The sequence below is a fragment of the Musca autumnalis genome, unplaced genomic scaffold, assembly GCF_047663935.1.
Source record: "Musca autumnalis isolate F117 unplaced genomic scaffold, ASM4766393v1 scaffold_3, whole genome shotgun sequence".
Lineage (NCBI taxonomy): Eukaryota > Metazoa > Arthropoda > Insecta > Diptera > Muscidae > Musca > Musca autumnalis.
The window spans coordinates 132,193,863-132,212,539 of record NW_027411866.1 but is presented as its reverse complement, the minus strand read 5'-3'; the positions used below and the strand labels follow the sequence as shown (position 1 = coordinate 132,212,539).

The 18,677-nt window shown below is 31.8% G+C and overlaps 1 protein-coding gene across 15 annotated transcripts in view; it reads left to right on the top strand.

Annotated features, from left to right (window-relative positions):
* AP-1gamma (adaptor protein complex 1, gamma subunit) overlaps positions 1-5,669 on the top strand; it is a 60,656-nt gene extending 54,987 nt beyond the window's left edge. For all 15 annotated transcript variants that reach the window (XM_073974421.1, XM_073974420.1, XM_073974429.1 and 12 more), the window contains 9 exons: positions 1,527-1,783; positions 1,851-2,235; positions 2,297-2,507; positions 2,574-2,712; positions 4,056-4,329; positions 4,397-4,852; positions 4,938-5,078; positions 5,143-5,250; positions 5,322-5,669. In XM_073974421.1, coding sequence (XP_073830522.1) covers positions 1,527-1,783; positions 1,851-2,235; positions 2,297-2,507; positions 2,574-2,712; positions 4,056-4,329; positions 4,397-4,852; positions 4,938-5,078; positions 5,143-5,250; positions 5,322-5,423 — 2,073 coding nt within the window. In that variant the 3' untranslated portion in view covers positions 5,424-5,669. The remainder of the gene's footprint in view (positions 1-1,526; positions 1,784-1,850; positions 2,236-2,296; positions 2,508-2,573; positions 2,713-4,055; positions 4,330-4,396; positions 4,853-4,937; positions 5,079-5,142; positions 5,251-5,321) is intronic.
* Positions 5,670-18,677: the final 13,008 nt, after the last annotated feature.

The window sequence follows — 18,677 nt, the reverse complement described above, 5'->3', positions numbered from 1 at the left end:
CATTGTTATTGACAATGTTTTCTATAGAAACCATTGTTATTGACAATGTTTTCTATAGAAACCATTGTTATTGACAATGTTTTCTATAGAAACCATTGTTATTGACAATGTTTTCTATAGAAACCATTGTTATTGACAATGTTTTCTATAGAAACCATTGTTATTGACAATGTTTTCTATAGAAACCATTGTTATCGACAATATTTTCTATAGAAATCATTGTTATCGACAATATTTTCTATATAAAACCTTGTTATTGACAATATTTTCTATAGAAATCATTGTTATCGACTATATTTTCTATAGAGATCATTGTTATCGACGATATTTTCTATAGAAATCATTGTTATCGATAATATTTTCTATATAAATCGTTGTTATTGACAATATTTTCTATAGAAATCATTGTTATTGACAATATTTTCTATAGAAATCATTGTTATTGACAATATTTTCTATAGAAATCATTGTTATTGACAATATTTTCTATAGAAATCTTTGTTGTCGACAATATTTTCTACAGAAATTATTGTTATCGACAATATTTTCTATAGAAATCATTGTTATCGATAAAATTTTCTGAAGAAATCATTGTTATCGATAAGATTTTCTATAGAAATCATTGTTATCGACGATATTTTCTATATAAATCGTTGTTATTGACTATATTTTCTATAGAAATCATTGTTATCGACAATATTTTCTACAGAAATTATTGTTATCGACAATATTTTCTATAGAAATCATTGTTGTCGACAATATTTTCTACAGAAATTATTGTTATCGACAATATTTTCTACAGAAATTATTGTTATCGACAATATTTTCTATAGAAATCATTGTTATCGATAATATTTTCTATAGAAATCATTGTTATCGACGATATTTTCTATATAAATCGCTGTTATTGACAATATTTTCTATAGAAGTCATTGTTATCGACAATATTTTCTATAGAAATCATTGTTATCGACAATATTTTCTATAGAAATCATTGTTATCGACAATATTTTCTATAGAAATCATTGTTGTCGACAATATTTTCTGCAGAAATTATTGTTATCGACAATATTTTCTTCAGAAATTTTGTTATCGGCAATATTTTCTATAGAAACCATTATTATCGACAGGATTTTTTTTATAGAAATTACTATCGACAATATTGTTCATAGAAATCTGTTTTATTATTTCAAATTTTTTATTGAATTTCTATATAGAGATTGTTGTTAGTATTTTTTTATTATCTAGGAGAGTTACACGTTTTTCATGTTTTCAGATTAGAAATCTACAGCGTTCTTTTGCAATATCACAAATATATTTAATATTCACAAGTTTTTTTATAAGTGTTAAGCCGCACAATGTTGCTTTATACTCTTGCTTACAACTTCACACTACTTCCTCTACCTCTCTCTTTCTCTATACTTGTTACACTCTTAATAATAATAATTTGTTATTAAAACTAGAATCAAATATCACATACTTTAAATCAATTTTTTAAACATCGTCTAATCTTCTTTCAACACTAGATTGTGCCGAATTTGGTGCGTATCTTGAAAAATCTTATTCTGGGTGGTTACTCACCCGAACATGATGTGAGCGGTGTTAGCGATCCATTTTTGCAAGTAAAAATCTTACGGCTGTTACGTATTCTCGGACATAATGATACCGATGCTTCGGAAGCAATGAACGATATACTGGCACAGGTGGCTACAAATACGGAAACAAGTAAAAATGTTGGAAATACCATTCTGTATGAGACGGTATTGTCTATAATGGATATAAGGTTTGTATATGATTTTTTTTTAAATACTATCTTTTTCATTACGGATTTATTTTTATTTTTGTTTTAGATCTGAGGGTGGCTTACGTGTTTTGGCTGTAAATATTTTGGGTCGTTTCTTATTGAATTCAGACAAAAATATACGTTATGTTGCATTGAATACCCTGTTGCGTACGGTTCATGCAGATACATCTGCTGTACAGAGACATCGTACCACGATTTTGGAGTGCCTAAAAGATCCTGATGTTTCGATACGAAAACGTGCTATGGAATTGTCATTTGCTTTGATAAATGCCCAAAATATACGCACGATGACAAAAGAACTTTTGTTGTTTTTGGAAAAAGCCGATCCTGAATTTAAGGCTCAGTGTAGTTCTGGCATGATTTTAGCTGCTGAACGGTATTCGCCCAACACTAGATGGCATTTGGATACACAATTAAGTGTTTTAATTGCGGTAAATATATATTTCAAACATTTATTAAAGTAACTTTAATTATTTCTATGTTTTTTATTAGGCCGGTAATTATGTACGTGATGATGTTGTTTCCTCAACCATCCAACTTGTCTCTAGCAGCCCAGCTGTAGAACAAACTTATATAACTAATCGTTTTTGGGAATCCTTACAAGTTGCCAATCACTGTGAAGATAAACAGCCACTGTTGCAAGTGGCCGTGTGGGCTATTGGGGAATATGGTGACATGTTTATGTATGGTCCCAATGAAGATGGTAAGGATTTTTTATGAAATAATTTCCAAAGAGGATTTTTTTAATATTTTGTTATTTTCTTTCTAGAATTTGAACGTCCATCAGAAAGTGAATTAATCGCTATGTATCATAAATTTTTAACATCTGCTCAAGTATCAACAACTAGCAAGCAATATGCTTTAGTGTCATTAGCGAAGCTAAGCACCCGACTCCAGAGTTGTGTAGAGTAAGTTTAGAGATTTTGTTTCTATTTTAGAAAATCTTATCGAAAACACATTTTCTATGGAAAACTGTGTCGACAACGAAATTTTCAATGGAAAACTGTGTCGATAGAAAACTGTGTCGATAACAAAATTTTTCTATAGAAAACTGTGTCGATAACAAAAATTTTTTATAGAAAACTGTGTCGAAAACAAAATTTTCTATAGAAAACTGTGTCGATACCAAAATGTTCTATAGAAAACTGTGTCGATAACAAAATTTTCTATAGAAAACTGTGTCGATAACAAAATTTTCTATAGAAAACTGTGTCGATAACAAAATTTTCTATAGAAAACTGTGTCGATAACAAAATTTTCTATAGAAAACTGTGTCGATAACAAAATTTTCTATAGAAAACTGTGTCGATAACAAAATTTTCTATAGAAAACTGTGTCGATAACAAAATTTTCTATAGAAAACTGTGTCGATAACAAAATTTTCTATAGAAAACTGTGTCGATAACAAAATTTTCTATAGACAACTATGTCGATAACAAAATTTTCTAGAAGACTGTGTCGATAACAAAATTTTCTAGAAGACTCTGTCGATAACAAATTTTTCTATAGAAAACTGTGTCAAAAACAAATTTTTCTATAAAAACAGTGTCGATGACAAATTTTTCTATAGAAAACTGTGTCGATGACAAATTTTTCTATAGAAAACTGTGTCGATGACAAATTTTTCTATAGAAAACTGTGTCGATGACAAATTTTTCTATAGAAAACTGTGTCGATAACAAATTTTTCTATAGAAAACTGTGTCGATAACAACATTTTCTATGAAAACTGTGTCGATAAAACATTTTCTGAGTAAAACTGTGTCGATAACAACATTTTCTGTAGAAAACTGTGTCGATAACAAATCTTTCTATAGAAAACTGTTTCGATAACAAAATTTTTATAGAAAACTATGTCGATAACAAAATTGTCTATAGAAAACTGTGTCGATAACAAAATTTTCTATAGAAAACTGTGTCGATAACAAAATTTTCTATAGAAAACTGTGTCGATAACAAAATTTTCTATAGAAAACTGTGTCGATAACAAAATTTTCTATAGAAAACTGTGTCGATAACAAAATTTTCTATAGAAAACTGTGTCGATAACAAGATTTTCTATAGAAAACTGTGTCGATAACAAAATTTTCTATAGAAAACTGTGTCGATAACAAAATTTTCTATAGAAAACTGTGTCGATAACAAAATTTTCTATAGAATACGGTGTTGATAAAATTTTCTATAGAAAACTGTGTCGATAACAACATTTTCCGTGACATTATTAATTTTCCCTTCCTCCTTTTTTCCCACAGAGAAATTCAAGCATTAATTACCTCATTTGGCAGCCATTTAAATGTAGACTTACAACAAAGAGGTGTTGAATTTTCCCAATTATTCGGTACATATAAACATTTGCGTCCGCCTTTGCTGGAAAAAATGCCAGCAATGCAAGTCAGTCGTATGTCATCACAAAATGGCGAGAGCAGTGGTTCATATGAAGATCATAGTCCAGATTTAATTGAAAATGGTTTGGGTGATGAGCAAATCGGCACCGAAAGCAATATGAATACAATGAGTGATAATACGGTAAGTTCCACAAAGCTTTGTTTATTTAGATTTAATAAATTAGTTTCGTTTTCTTTTGGCCTACTAGAATATCCTGTTAGATCTTTTGGGTGGCTCTGACCTAACAACGCCAAACGCTATCACAAGCCAAGATCTGTCGGTACAAAAGAAGAATACGCTCAATGCTAACAATGATAATACAAGTACTTCGAATAATCAAGATTTCCTTGATTTACTCGGTTTGGATATGTCTTCAACGTCTACAACAACAAATAATCTTACCTCCAATGTTGTCAATAACACCGCCGCCACCACCACAAACATGAACAATGTATTAATGGGTGGTGTTGGAACCGGTGGTATTGGTGGTGGTCTCTTGGATATTATTTCGTCGTCCACTACAGCTGCACCCACAAATGGCAATGATTTATCGTCAATTATGGCTGCCGCTAGTTTAAATATGCCTTCATTGGATTTAACCACAGCTAATACGCTAATCAATGATCCCTTAGCTACGACAGCAGCTTTAAATAATGTTAGTGTGGTAAGTATTGCATTTGTAGGGAAATTTGTTTATAGCCTATTGACGAGAGAGTAATTGCGGTTTCATTCATTCGTTTTCTTTATAGCCTCAAGGTCCGAAATTGACAGCTCTGAATAAGAATGGCGTTTTGGTTCAATTAGTTCCAGTTAAGACAAATGATTCAATGCAAATATATATGACCACAATAAATAGTTCAACAACAACATTAGAGCAATATCTATTTCAGGTAAATTTCTTCTTTTTTAAAAAAAACCTACGTTTAATATTGATATTTTTGCTTTGTTTTTCAGGCGGCAGTTCCTAAAAGTTTTACACTACAAATGCTATCGCCTTCAGGTTCAGTACTACCACCAGGTGGTGTTATAACACAAGAAATGCGTGTTGTCAGTACGTCGAATGTAAGTCTTACATTTTTTAATTTATTACAAATATTTAATTATTAATTTTCTATTTTAATTTAATTTATTAGGCAACATTACGCATGCGCATACGCATATCATATGTCGCAGATGGAGTTAATGTTTTGGAACAAACAGAAGTAAGTGGTTTTCCCGATACAACACCGGAATAGAACTTAATTTAAAGCCTAAGCAGGTGTGTGTAGGAAAAACATTGAAATCATAAAATGCTAAAATCTAAAAATTAAAAATGGAAGAAGAAACGATTGCAGTATAAAATAATTTAAAATTAACATAAATACATAATAATTTAAAATAAAACTAAACAAAAATATATATAGTGATGAGATAAACAAAAAAATATGGAACGTTAACGTGAAATTATAAAAAATAGCAAACAAATCAAATAACTTATTGAAGAAGAACACTAAAAGGACAATTTATCGTACATAAAGATGATGATGTTTATGAAAAAAAGAGAAATAAACTCCCTCCTCATTTGCGATATGATGAAGAAGAAAGACGTCATGCTAATAGAAAACAAAACACAGAAAACAAACATATATTTTTTGTAATATACAAAAAAATATTTAATTAATAATAACAACAACAAACAAACACAACAAACATGGTGTTATTATTAACAAGAACAAAGTGTAACAGACTTGGTTTTTCTACACATTCAAAATGAAACTGTCCAAAAGAAAACAACAAAAACAAATACAACACTCTTTTTAAGACACAACTTTCTGAAGAAAACAATCTTAACCTACATACATACTTACACTACTTTTTTACTCCTTAAACTTCAGCATACTCTCTCCCTTGAAACACTTTTACATACATCCACTTACCATCAACATTAAACATACTTACATATATACCTAAAACAAATGTATTTTTTAAATTAGGTCATATTTTTGGCAAGTGAAACAACTCATCACACAAAAACAAATTCCCCTCCAGACATACAAAATTCTATTCGTGAAAAACAAACAAAAAATATATAAAATTCATTTATACTAATAAGGCATATGTTAAAGTTGTAATTTGTAATATACTAAATAAAATAATAATAATAACTAAACAATAACAACAATAAATAAATAAATAAGTAATATTTAAAAAGGGATAGTAAACAAAAAAATTAAAAGTATATTTTAATATTTTTTGATTAGGTATTTGATTTGAAAAGTATCTGCAAAAATCATAATTTAGTTAAAATCATTTCGTATATATTTTCTGTTCAAAACCTATCAAATAATCACCTTCTGCGACTTGCGTAAAATGTTCAATTAAAAGTTTTCGATGGCAAAATTTGCTATAGCAAATATCAATAATAATTTTTTTTGTGCCGATAATAAGATTTTCCATGGAAAACTGAGTCAATAAAAAATGTTCCAAAAAAACTGTTTTTTCTATAGAAAACTGTGTCGATAATAAAACTTTCTATGGAGAAATGTGTCGATAACAACATTTTCTATAGAAAACTGTGTCGGTAACAACACGTTCTATAGAAAACTGTGTCGATAACGAAATTTTCTATAGAAAACTGTGTCGATAACGAAATTTTCTATAGAAAACTGTGTTGATAACAAAATTTTCTATAGAAAACTGTGTTGATAACAGAATTTTCTATAGAAAACTGAGTCGATAACAACCTTTTCTATAGAAAACTGTGTCGATAACAAAATTTTCTATAGAAAACTGTGTCGATAACAAAATTTTCTATAGAAAATTGTGTCGATAACAAAATGTTCTATAGAAAATTTTCTGTAGAAGACTGTGTCGATAACAAATTTTTCTATAAAAAGCTGTGTCGATAACAAATTTTTCTATAGAAAACTGTGTCGATAACAAAATTTTATATAGGGAACTGTGTCGATAACAAAACTGTCTATAGAAAACTGTGTCGATAACAAAATTTTCTATAGAAAACTGTGTCGATAACAACATTTTCAATAGAAAGCTGTGTCGATAACAAAATTTTCTATAGAAAGCTGCGTCGATAACAAAATTCTCTATAGAAAGCTGTGTCGATAACAAAATTTTCTATAGAAAACAGAGTCGATAACAAAATTTTCTATAGAAAACTGTGTCGATAACAAAATTTTCTATAGAAAACTGTGTCGATAACAAAATTTTCTATAGAAAACTGTGTCGATAACAAAATTTTCTATAGAAAACTGTGTCGATAACAAAATTTTCTATAGAAAACTGCGTCGATAACAAAATTTTCTATAGAAAACTGTGTCGATAACAAAATTTTCTATAGAAAACTGTGTCGATAACAAAATTGTTTATAGAAAACTGTGTCGATAACAAAATTTTCTATAGAAAACTATGCCGGTAACAACATTTTCTATAGAAAGCTGTTTCGATAACAACTTTTTCCATAGAAAAATGTGTCGATAACGAAATTTTCTATAGAAAAACTGTGTCGATAACAATACTTTCTTTAGAAATCAGAGTCGATAACAAAATTTTCTATAGAAAATTGTGTCGATAACAAAATTGTCTATAGAAAATATTGTTTTCGAAAAAACTAAACTAATTTGCTCTGTTCCAGAAGCTGCAAGACCTACTATTCTTTACACCGATAACATTTTTTCTTTTATTTTATCGGAAAAAACAGTAAAAATTAGTAGATTCTTGCAGTTCTGGAACAGACCATATATGTTATCGAAAAAATAGAAGAAATTAGTAGATTCTTGCAGTACTGGAACAGACCATTTATTTCGAAAACTTTTGAATGTTGCAAGGCAAATTTATATAAGGTATGAATTACAACAACTAACAAATTTACAAAAACAAAATTGTTGTTATTGAAAATTAATGGTCTGTTCCAGTACTGTTCGAATCTACTAATTTTTTTTATTTTTTCCGATAACATAAAGGAAAGAATGTTATCGTAGTAAAAAATAGTAGCTTCTTGAGGTTCTGGAACGGAGCATAATTGTCAAAGAAAATATTGAATAATAGGGTCGTTCCAAAATTTTGTTGGGGAAAAACATAATTACTTTTTGAAAATCCTCTAAAATAGAACAAATTTGAATCAAACAGACCCCTTTTTAAAACTAAATTTAAAAAAAAGGAAGAATACAGCTGGTTGTCACTTCTACCTTGTATAAATATGCCTTGGAATGTTGTATTTTGGTTGTTTAATATGTAGAAGAATATTTCAGAAAGTGATACCAATATAGATTTGCTTTGGTTTTCTTTTCCACAACCTGGAAATTATTGTGGACTGCATCAATTAGATAGAATATTAATTATAAATAATTTCACATACATATATAATTTGTTCCTCTACCGCATTGTTTTAATATTTAAGAAATATTCTTTTTACACCAGACCCATTTTAAAGTATTTGAAAAGAGAGAGTTCTTATAAAGAATATATGTACACTTTACAAACAATCCCCTACATTCATTCCCTCCTCCTTGGCGTTCCATAAAATTTTTGTTGTGAATTTTGTTTTAACGCATGGCGTATCAATTTTTTTAATTTAGTTTATCCCCTAATATAGAATAAAAGACATTTTATTTTCATGTTTGTTATTAATATTTAATTATTTTGTTTTTTTATTTCTTCTTTATTTGATAAAAATAAATAAAAACCCCTCCCCATATTTTATCATAATTGTCGTTTTTAATTATTATATAATCTGTCTGTTTCAGAACCTGTAAGAATCTATAAATTTTTACTACGATAACAATTTTTCCTTTATGATATCGAAAAAAATAGCAAAAATTAGTAGAGTTCTTGCAGTTCTGGAACAGATTATATGAGTGTACTTATTACATATAAATTATTTTAAAAAGAACAACAATAATAAATCTACAACGTGTAGTAAGATTTACATTCAAATTGTTTTCTGTTTCAATTTTTTTTCTTTTCTAAACTAATATATTTTTGTGGTATAAATACTTTTAGATAAAATAAGTTATAAAAATATAAATAAAGAGAAAAACTATATATACATGCGAAATAAAACAAAAGTGAATTGTAGTTATAAATAAAGAGAAAATTAACAACAGAATGAAAATTATATATACATATAAAATTATATATAAATAATTATATATAAAAATATCAGGCAATTAAAAATGAAATAAAACGAATTTGTTTCAATTTGGGATTTGGGTTGCTGTTTGGTATATTAATGTATGTTCTTTTTTCACTCATATTGCTCTAATGTCATTCTGGGTTATTCGGGCATGTTCTGGCTGTTCTGCAACACACTTTACACCTAGTTGGGGTGTATTCCTCGGTGGCCGGACATAACTCCTAAAATGATTTTGGGCGCTATGTCCGCTGCGCTTTGCGAGCATAACTCCCAAAATTCGAAATTACACTCTAAAAAATCGCGGACATAACTCCCAACGATTTTTTTTCTTAATTTATGAATTATTTCTTTGCTTAATTTTGAAATTTATAGTTATAATTTTTTTTTAATTTTAGAGTAGAAGTTAGAATGTATGCGGAATTATACATTTGAGAAGGGCTAAGTGCCAATCAATGCCGCCGAAGTTTCCACAAAATCCTCCTGATTTCATAAAATTATTTAAAAACGAAATTATGTCCAAAATTATGTATGTAGCAGTTAGGAGAAGTTAAAAATTGTAAAAATATTTGTTAAGAAAATCGCCCGATTTTGTTTCAAAAATATTTTCGACTGCGGTCCTTTTCGTTTTTCAGAAAGTATTTGAATATTTTTACAAAAACTTTTTATATTCTTAAACTGTGAAAATTTTTTTGTAAAAAATCGAGCAATTTTTTCAAAAAATATTTTCGCCTGCGGTGCATTTCAGAAAGTATTTGAATATTTTTGCAAAAACGTTTTAACGTAGCGATTTGTTTAAAAATTTTTTCGACTGCGGCGTTTTTCGTTTTTTCTTATACCTACCCTAGACCAAGCATGGTCACATTTGACACGGCGGTGCCGATGATTTTCGGCAATTTACACGCACACGACCCGAATGCGCAGAAAGAGCGTACAAAAGAGAAAAAATTTTGATTTGTTATTGTTTTATAGCTTGCGTGAATACAAACTTACTAATACCCTAGACAGACGGCAGCGTTAATTCGCATTAACTGCCTTAAATCAAATTAATTCGTGCATTATCCACATTCTTAATGCACAAAATCAAAGGCATTTTAATAGTCCAGTCAAAATAGACATTGAAATAGCAAAAATTCCCACAAAGCTGAATTTTGGTGGAGAGCTAGGGTTTGCCATTAGAAGCAATGTCCTAAAAGTCCCCATCGATCCCATGTGTGCATAAAAAATTATTCGGGGTCAAAGGTCAAAATTTAAGGGGTCGATCATCGATAACAATTATCGTTGAGTGGCGTTGCCAGTTGTCAAAATTGATCCACGTATGGCAACTCTCAACTGAAGTTGCGAATCTCAGTTGACGAAGCGGCTGTTTTTCAGCAACCACAAATTTTCAGTTGCAGTGAACATTTTCGAAGAAACAAGAAGTAAAATAGAAGGAAAAAATAAACATTTTGTTAACAATTATTGATTCTTTGCATCATTAATTAATTTTTTGTATCAATACGGTGAAAATAAGGACAAATCAACAGTTCGAAATATTAATTGATAAACTGAGTGAAAACCCAAACTTAGCCCGAGGAGTTCGGGAGTTTTGGTGAAACCAAAGCCACAGCGGATGAAACGTGGAGGTCCATTTCGGACAGTTTAAACAGCCATGAACCTCCAACACGAACACCTGAAGAGTGGCAGAGTCTGGATTCACTTTAAAGCAAAGTTGAAAAAGAAAATGCCTCAAAATAAAATAAACTTCAACGACACTGGTGGTGGTCCATCACAATAAGTGATTTTATCGCCTTTGGAGCGGACAGCAGCAAATCTTTTGCAAATGAATTTGGTGACAAATACAGTAAGTTCAGTTTAAGTACAAATTACGAACATCCTCCTACACCAGGGAATTTCATTTTTGAATAAAAACCGTTTTTATTTTGCCTTTTTTCCTGCTCTCTCAACTTCGAAACACACAATTTGTCCTTTATGAAGGGGACAACTTCCTTCAATACTCTCGACAATGTAGATTGAGCCATGCAATTGTTGAAATCATTGCCATGGGACTTTTGGAAACTTCCGTCCTCAAAGAATCGCAACGCTGCGCACACTTTTAAAAGTGGGGGTATTGCTGTTGATCTGTAACTTACTTTGAAATCATCCTCTAACGTTTCCACAACGTAAACTACGGCATCCTTTGGCAATCCAAAATACGCCTTAAACCTGAAATAGTTTACTGACTATACAGATCTTTCCACATGATCATCAGCTTACAGTGCAGATGGCAATTCCAATGGATTCGACTTGTCCCTTCTAATAGATGCAATGTCCTGTACATTTTCATCATCAAAAAATAATTCCACCGAATTTATCATTTTTTGGGACAGCAAATAAAACTTGACGATGGGCAGTTTATATTCCAAAATATTAAAATATTGTCCAGAATACACAAAAGAGTTATCCAAAGCGCAATTATTTTTAAAATATTTTTTTTTTTTTGCGAATAGAGGTCACAAGTTTGAAAAAACACTGATCGATAACATGTTTATCGACAACCCAGTTGAGTTGACATTAATGGTACAACATTTCGTCTCAGTCGCGCAGACAACTGACAACGCAACTCAAGTTTAGTGGCAATACAAGATAGACCCATAAGGGTTTTTAGGTTTTCGGATATTGTAGACAGAAAAATTATCTACAAGTTTGACTCTTATAATTTTTTTCTTAGAAGGAACCATTCTTGAGATATAGCTGTTCTAAAAAACACATGATTTTTATGCACTTATAAGGGAAATATGCACATATTCAGACGAACCGGCTAAAATAAGCGAAGTAATCGGGTCTGTCCCCCAAAAATATATATATTTTCTTGCAGAGCGAAATTATAGCTATCTTTTAAAAAAAATTCCAACAAACTCGGAGTCTGTTTAGTAGAGTTATTCAATGTTAGAGTCATTTTATGCGAAAATAGCCCATTTAACCCACATGTATAATCGAAAGCCCAACGGGAACGACCCCAACGAAAACTCTCCGATTTTTTTCAAGTTTTGTCCGAAGGTAGGGTTTGTTGCGCTGATTACGGAAATGTATAATTTTCAACGGTTGCGGATCCGGTTCGCCGGTTATTAGACCCGAAAGGTCAAATTTAAAAACCGGGTTAGACCCGGTTCTACTGAACCGATTACTGCAAAGTGGATATCGTTTGAAAGCTTACGGAAGTATCTAACACATAGTGTCGTTACTTTAACCGGTTCGCCTCATAATGTACTTACGCGGCTATTTTTTTATTTGACCTTTAGATCGAGATATCTCGAAAATGGTAAGTCTTTTTTAAGAATCATAAGGACCAGTCTTGTAGACAATTATTGAATCTACAACTTTTACTTCAGCGGGCTTTTGCTAGGTATTACCGTTTTTGAGAAAAATTAAAAAACTGAATAATGCCTCCAAAAATGACCTTTGACCCCGAATAACTTGTTTTGCACACATGGGATCGATGGGGACTTTTAGGACATTGCTTCTAAAGGCCAACCCTAGCTCTCCACCAAAATTCAGCTTTGTGGGAATTTTTGCTATTTCCCCCTTATACGCATGTCTATTTTGACCGGACTATAAACTGAATTTAGGTATTTCAATATGGCAATGCTGTAAAAGAGAGCCCATATTCATGTAGGAAAGAGAGCATATTCATGCTCTGAGACAGGGCTGCTCATTTCTTCACGGTAGCGTAAATTGAGAGTAAACATTAGTCGTTGTTTGGCCTGCAACGGAGAAACACATCTTCAATGTGAGCACCTCTGCTCTGAGACACAATTTGCATTGAAAATCAATTGTCTTTTGTCAAATTTCCATGTTTAAGAAATTAAAAAAGGAAAACAAATCAGACATTTTCGCGTTTCTTTAAAATAAGTAGTGGTTTGTCTCGAATAGAATAGCAGCTAATCGTTTTAAGCGCCTTCTATCAAATCTATTTTTATATTTTTATTTTCACAAGCATTTCATTACCCACCATACCAATTCTATCGAAAATAATATCTTCTTCAAATGTTCCTTTAGAGTTTTGCGACATTTTTTAATATTAAAAAGACTCAAAAATATCGCGAATAAATTAAATTTATTTTTGCATTATCTTGATAAAAAAGTCAATGGTAGAAAGTATATTTGTTTCGCATATTTTGGCGAACTTTTGTAAAACTTTATGAAATGGTCTGCTGGGTACAAACAAACAACACAAACAGCTGTTTCATAAATGCAGAAACTAGCAGAAAAAGTTAATTCAAATTAAGGAATTTTTAATGCAAATTAACTCTGCCGTCTGTCTAGGGTATAACACACTGTTATAACTTGCCAATATTTTGAATATATTCACATTTTCTCCGTTCTCTTTTTGGTCATGCCTGCCCTAGACAGACGGCAGCGTTAAGTTGCATTAACTACCTTAATTCAAATTAATTCGTGCATTATCCACACTCTTAATGCCAAAATCAAAGGGAATTTAAACTGAATTTAGCAATTTCAATATGGCAATGCTGTTGTAAGTCAATTGTCTTTTGTCAAATTTCCATGTTTAAGAAAATAAAAAAGGAAAGCAAATCAGCAATTTTCACGTTTCTTTCAAATAAGTAGTGGTCTTTCGCGAATAGCATAGGAGCTAATAGCTTCGAGCCTTCTATTAAATATATTCTTAAAATTTTTATTTTCATAAACATTTCATTACCTACCAAACAAATACTATCGAAAATAATTTCTTCTTTAAACGTTTCTTTGCAGATTTGCGACAGTTTTATAATATTAAAAAGACTCAAAAATATCGCGAATAAATTAATGGGCCGATTCCGTACAGCGAGGCGAGTCGTGTCGCGTTGCCAAATGCAATTTTTCGATTCCGTATGGCAATATCGCCTGACGTCGTCAAATTTTGTCGCCGAAATTTTCATTTTCCGGCGACAACAAATTAGCTGTCGCCGTACATTTTTACTAACGATTAAAAATAAAAAAAAAATAACTTGTTATCGACGATTATTTTCTATCGCTGTACGTAGTGCATTTTTTAAATTTTGTCACAGAGACGATAGACAACGCGACATGACTCGCCTCGCTGTACGGAATCGGCCCATTAATTTATTTTTGCTTTATGGTGGTGAGGAAGTCAGTGGTAGAAAGTATATTTGTTTCGCATATTATGGCGAGCTTTTGCAAAACTTTATGAAATGGTATGCTGGGTACAAACAAACAACACAAACAGCTGTTTCATAAACGCAAAAAAAAACAATAATTCAAATTAAGACGTTTTTAATGCAAACTCTGCCGTCTGTCTAGGGCAGGGACGCGCTTCTTTGCAAAGACAGTATTACTAGTAGTGAGGGCGCCCACTGAGTTGTTTTTGCATTTGCTTCTCACTCTCACGTACAGTGTACGTGTACATAATCCAGAGGTGCTCACATTGAAGATGTGTTTCTCCGTTGCAGGCCAAACAACGACTGATGCTCACTCTCAATTTACGCTACCGTGAAGAAATGAGCAGCCTTGACATAAACAAACGATGAACATCATGTGGTTGTTGTTTTTTCACCCATGCATACACACATGCTTTAGTATTGATGGAAACATTGTGGGCGACGCTGGTCTAGGGCAGCACACCCTCCTCTGAACTTCGGAACAACCTACTCTGTACCTACGACCACCCTTCTCCGAACTTCGGAACAACGTCCGAAATTCCGAACGACCTAATTCGAACCTCCGAACACAAACGGTCAAAAAATAAATAAATTTTTCCTACTCAATTTTAGTCTTCCGGTAAACTCGTACTCGATTTCGAGCATTTTCACACCCACTCGTTTTTTTCCTACAAAACTCGTACTCTTCAAATACTCGTACTCTCAAACACTTTTCACTCGCGAGAAAAACGAACACGTCTGAAATATGCTTCGCGAGTGACGAATAAAAATAGAGTCATTGATGTACACGCCTGCACGTTGTCGTAACAACAGAGAATAACAAATCCAAATGAGAGCCATGTCAGCCGTTGTTTAACAAAGGGACATTACCCTCCCAACAATTCTCTCTCATTTATTTTGGACAGCAATGTAGAGTATACTCAATTCATTTTTTCTACTAGCGCGAGTACTCCCGCTCGAACTCGCGAGTAGAATTCGAGCGAGTATTTCGGAGCTCCGTTTGTTTTTATTCAACGTACACAGTGAGTGAGAGTGAGGGAAGGAAAGGGTATTAATTTCAAAAATAAATATTTTTATGTTCATAATATTCAAGACTGCAGTGTGAAGATCGATATTGGATATATTATTGAGCAGTCCGTCTAGGGCACCGACTTCGCGGTGGTTAAAAATACCTTACGAAATTATACTATGTGAGGTAGTTCGTTCGGACTCGAAGAATCTTGTACTGATATCAGTGAAGTCCTTCAGTTTTATCATCGGAGATATTAGTGGGGAATAGTTTTTATTCTGAATGATATTTTGCTCTCATATATATATATATATATATATATATATATATATATAGTATTACAGGAGAATCAAAACAGCTGGCACCTAATTCTACCTGATAAATATTGTACCATGGCTTATTCCATATTTACATTAAGCGGCCCATACTCTATCGAATTGGCTTGTCCAGCCTATGATAAGTGTGTAGCAAAGCATTCAATCTGAAACTGAAATCTTTAAATATTCCTCTAAAAATGAATGAACTTAATTTTTTTTTATTTCTTCAGTCCCGTGTGTGGTGAAAAAAGTAGAACACATGTATTTTTTGCTTTGTTCCAGAACCTGCAAGAAGCTACTATTTTTTACTACGATAGCATTTTTCTCTTTATGTTATCGGAAAAAATAGTAAAAATTAGTAGATTCTTGCAGTTCTGGAACAGACCACTTAAGGCCAGAACAGAATCAATCGCCGCTTGCTTCCCCAAATGTCAAATTATAAAGGAATGCCAGAGCCTCTTTGCAAATCCTCCTGCGTTCCCCTTTAGGATTCTGTTCTGCAGTAGGATTCTGTAACTCATTTTTGCTGTTACCGACAAAAATCGGTAAAATTAAATCGCAAAATTATGACTAAAAACATAAAGAAAAGTTGGCATCACTGTTTGCGTCGGTAGAGGCTAGCGACTACTTTTTATTCATCGTTAACATACCGAAAATTTTCGTTAATTATCGAAATTATAAGCATTTTAATTTTACCGACAATTATCGATAACAGCAAAAATGAGTTACAGAATCCCACTACTGGCCTTCATGAGAACTACCGAAATACATACAGTTAGGCAAGAAAAGTATTGCAAAAACCAAAATTGAAGAAAATTTCATATTAATTGTTCGTTTATGGCAACAAATATGTAAAAACTATACGGTTTTTTGTGCAAATCTCTTGCTATAGGTCCTTACAACAATATTGCGTCAAAATATGCAAAGGGTATTTTCGATTTATGACAAATACGGTCAAAAATAAGAATTAACTACTATTTGGGGGTGACAATAAAAGTATTGCATAATGCATAATGACCGCAAAAATTTGCAAAAATTTTATAGTTTTACAGTACTGATTTTCCCGTTGCAATACTTTTATTGTCACCCCCAAGTAGTAGTTAATTCTTATTATTGACCGTATTTGTTATAAATCGAAAATAACCTTTGCATATTTTGATGGAATATTGTTTTAAGGACCTATAGCAAGAGATTTGCACAAAAACCCGTATAGTTTTTACATAATTTGTTGCCATAAACGAACAATTAATATGAAGTTTTCTACAATTTTGGTTTTTGCAATACATTTCTTGCCTAACTGTATGTACGTCGAGCGTATACTTTTTGTAAGTTGAAAAAGTTTAACTTTGACAGAACGTTATTGTTTGTATGTGTGTGTGTTTTGTATTTTAAAAACAAAAGCCCAACAAAACATGAAATACAATTCATTGCAAAGGAAAATGATCTGTTTTACGAATGAAAACATTTACCTAAGTAAGTTTGGGTCGCGTATTTTGTGTTTTAAATGTGATTTTGGACCCAACGTATTTGGGTAATACGGACGCTCAGAGAGCGTTGTTTTGGTAGGTTGGTGAAATATTTTTGTACGTGCCGTCGTTATTAAGTTTATCAGTCACAAACACAATGATTTGTTTTTTGAAAATTTCTTTTTGACAACTTTGAAAATAAACCGTATTCATCGGATTGACCATGGTAGAATCATTAAAAGGTAGGGCATAGCAAACAGCTGATTACAATTTATTTCTATTGGTTTGCTTATTCTTTCAAATCAGTATACACAAATAGTAAGTCTGTCTGGTTACTTTCCCAGCAAGAACTTTCTCAGAGAGTAAGGGGTTTTTATTCTCTTTTGCTAGAAAATCGTAAAAAGTAAACAGACACCTTCCCAGCAAAAACCAGCAAGCAATCAGCTGACTTGCCAAAACAGAACAATTTGTCCGCCAACAAAGGAAGCAAACACGTTGTATTTTATTAAAAATAAAAAAGAAAATGAAACAAAAAAGTATTTTTCCACTTTACAAATTTGTTCTCCATAAAACAATACAATTAGACTATGTTATTTCCACAATAAAATTGTTTTTAATGTTCTCAAACATAAATCAACTAAAAACAGCTGATTGATTGTTTTCAGGAAGAAGAAGAGCTTGCAAGTGCTTGCTAGAAGAAATTTGTCCAGCAAGAATTTGCAAGCTCTCAGTGAAAGAACTGTCAAAATGTCTCTCTCGAATCGCTCTCTTTTGCTGGTTTTTTGTGTTAACAGACGGCTTCCAGCAACAATTGGTACAAATTGTTACAAATTTTAGGGTAACCAGACACAGCTAGTGTATGTATGTGTATGGTTTTGAAAAATATGACGAAATATTTTATACTTTTTTAATTCAGGCGAAATGAAAATTGTTATTACAACATTTATTACTTGTATTTATTACAACATTGTGATGAAACAAACTTTTGAACATATACAGAAGCTGACTCTGTCAAGAAAATTTAGCCTCCCATTCATTTTTCGCGTTTTTAGTTAATGATCCAAAATTTCAAATAAACAGTGTAACCTGTTGCATATTCAGTTAGTCCCAATTTACATTAGGCGAGTTTACTTGCGGCAATTGTCATTTTGTAGGAGAGAGAGGTGAGGCATATGGTAACCCTTTGCCTCTCAGCACCCTCTCTCACCTACAAACTGACAATTGCCGCAAGTAAACTCGCCTAATGTAAATTGGGACTTATGGTAATTCTGACAGAATAAGCAAATACACCCAGGCCTTGTTTTTCACAATTTGTTCGAACCTGACCTACCTTCCAAATTATTGTACCATGGGATTGACTTGAATATCTTTTTTGAATATCAAAACTAGTTTGGTTTTCCTCAATCCATA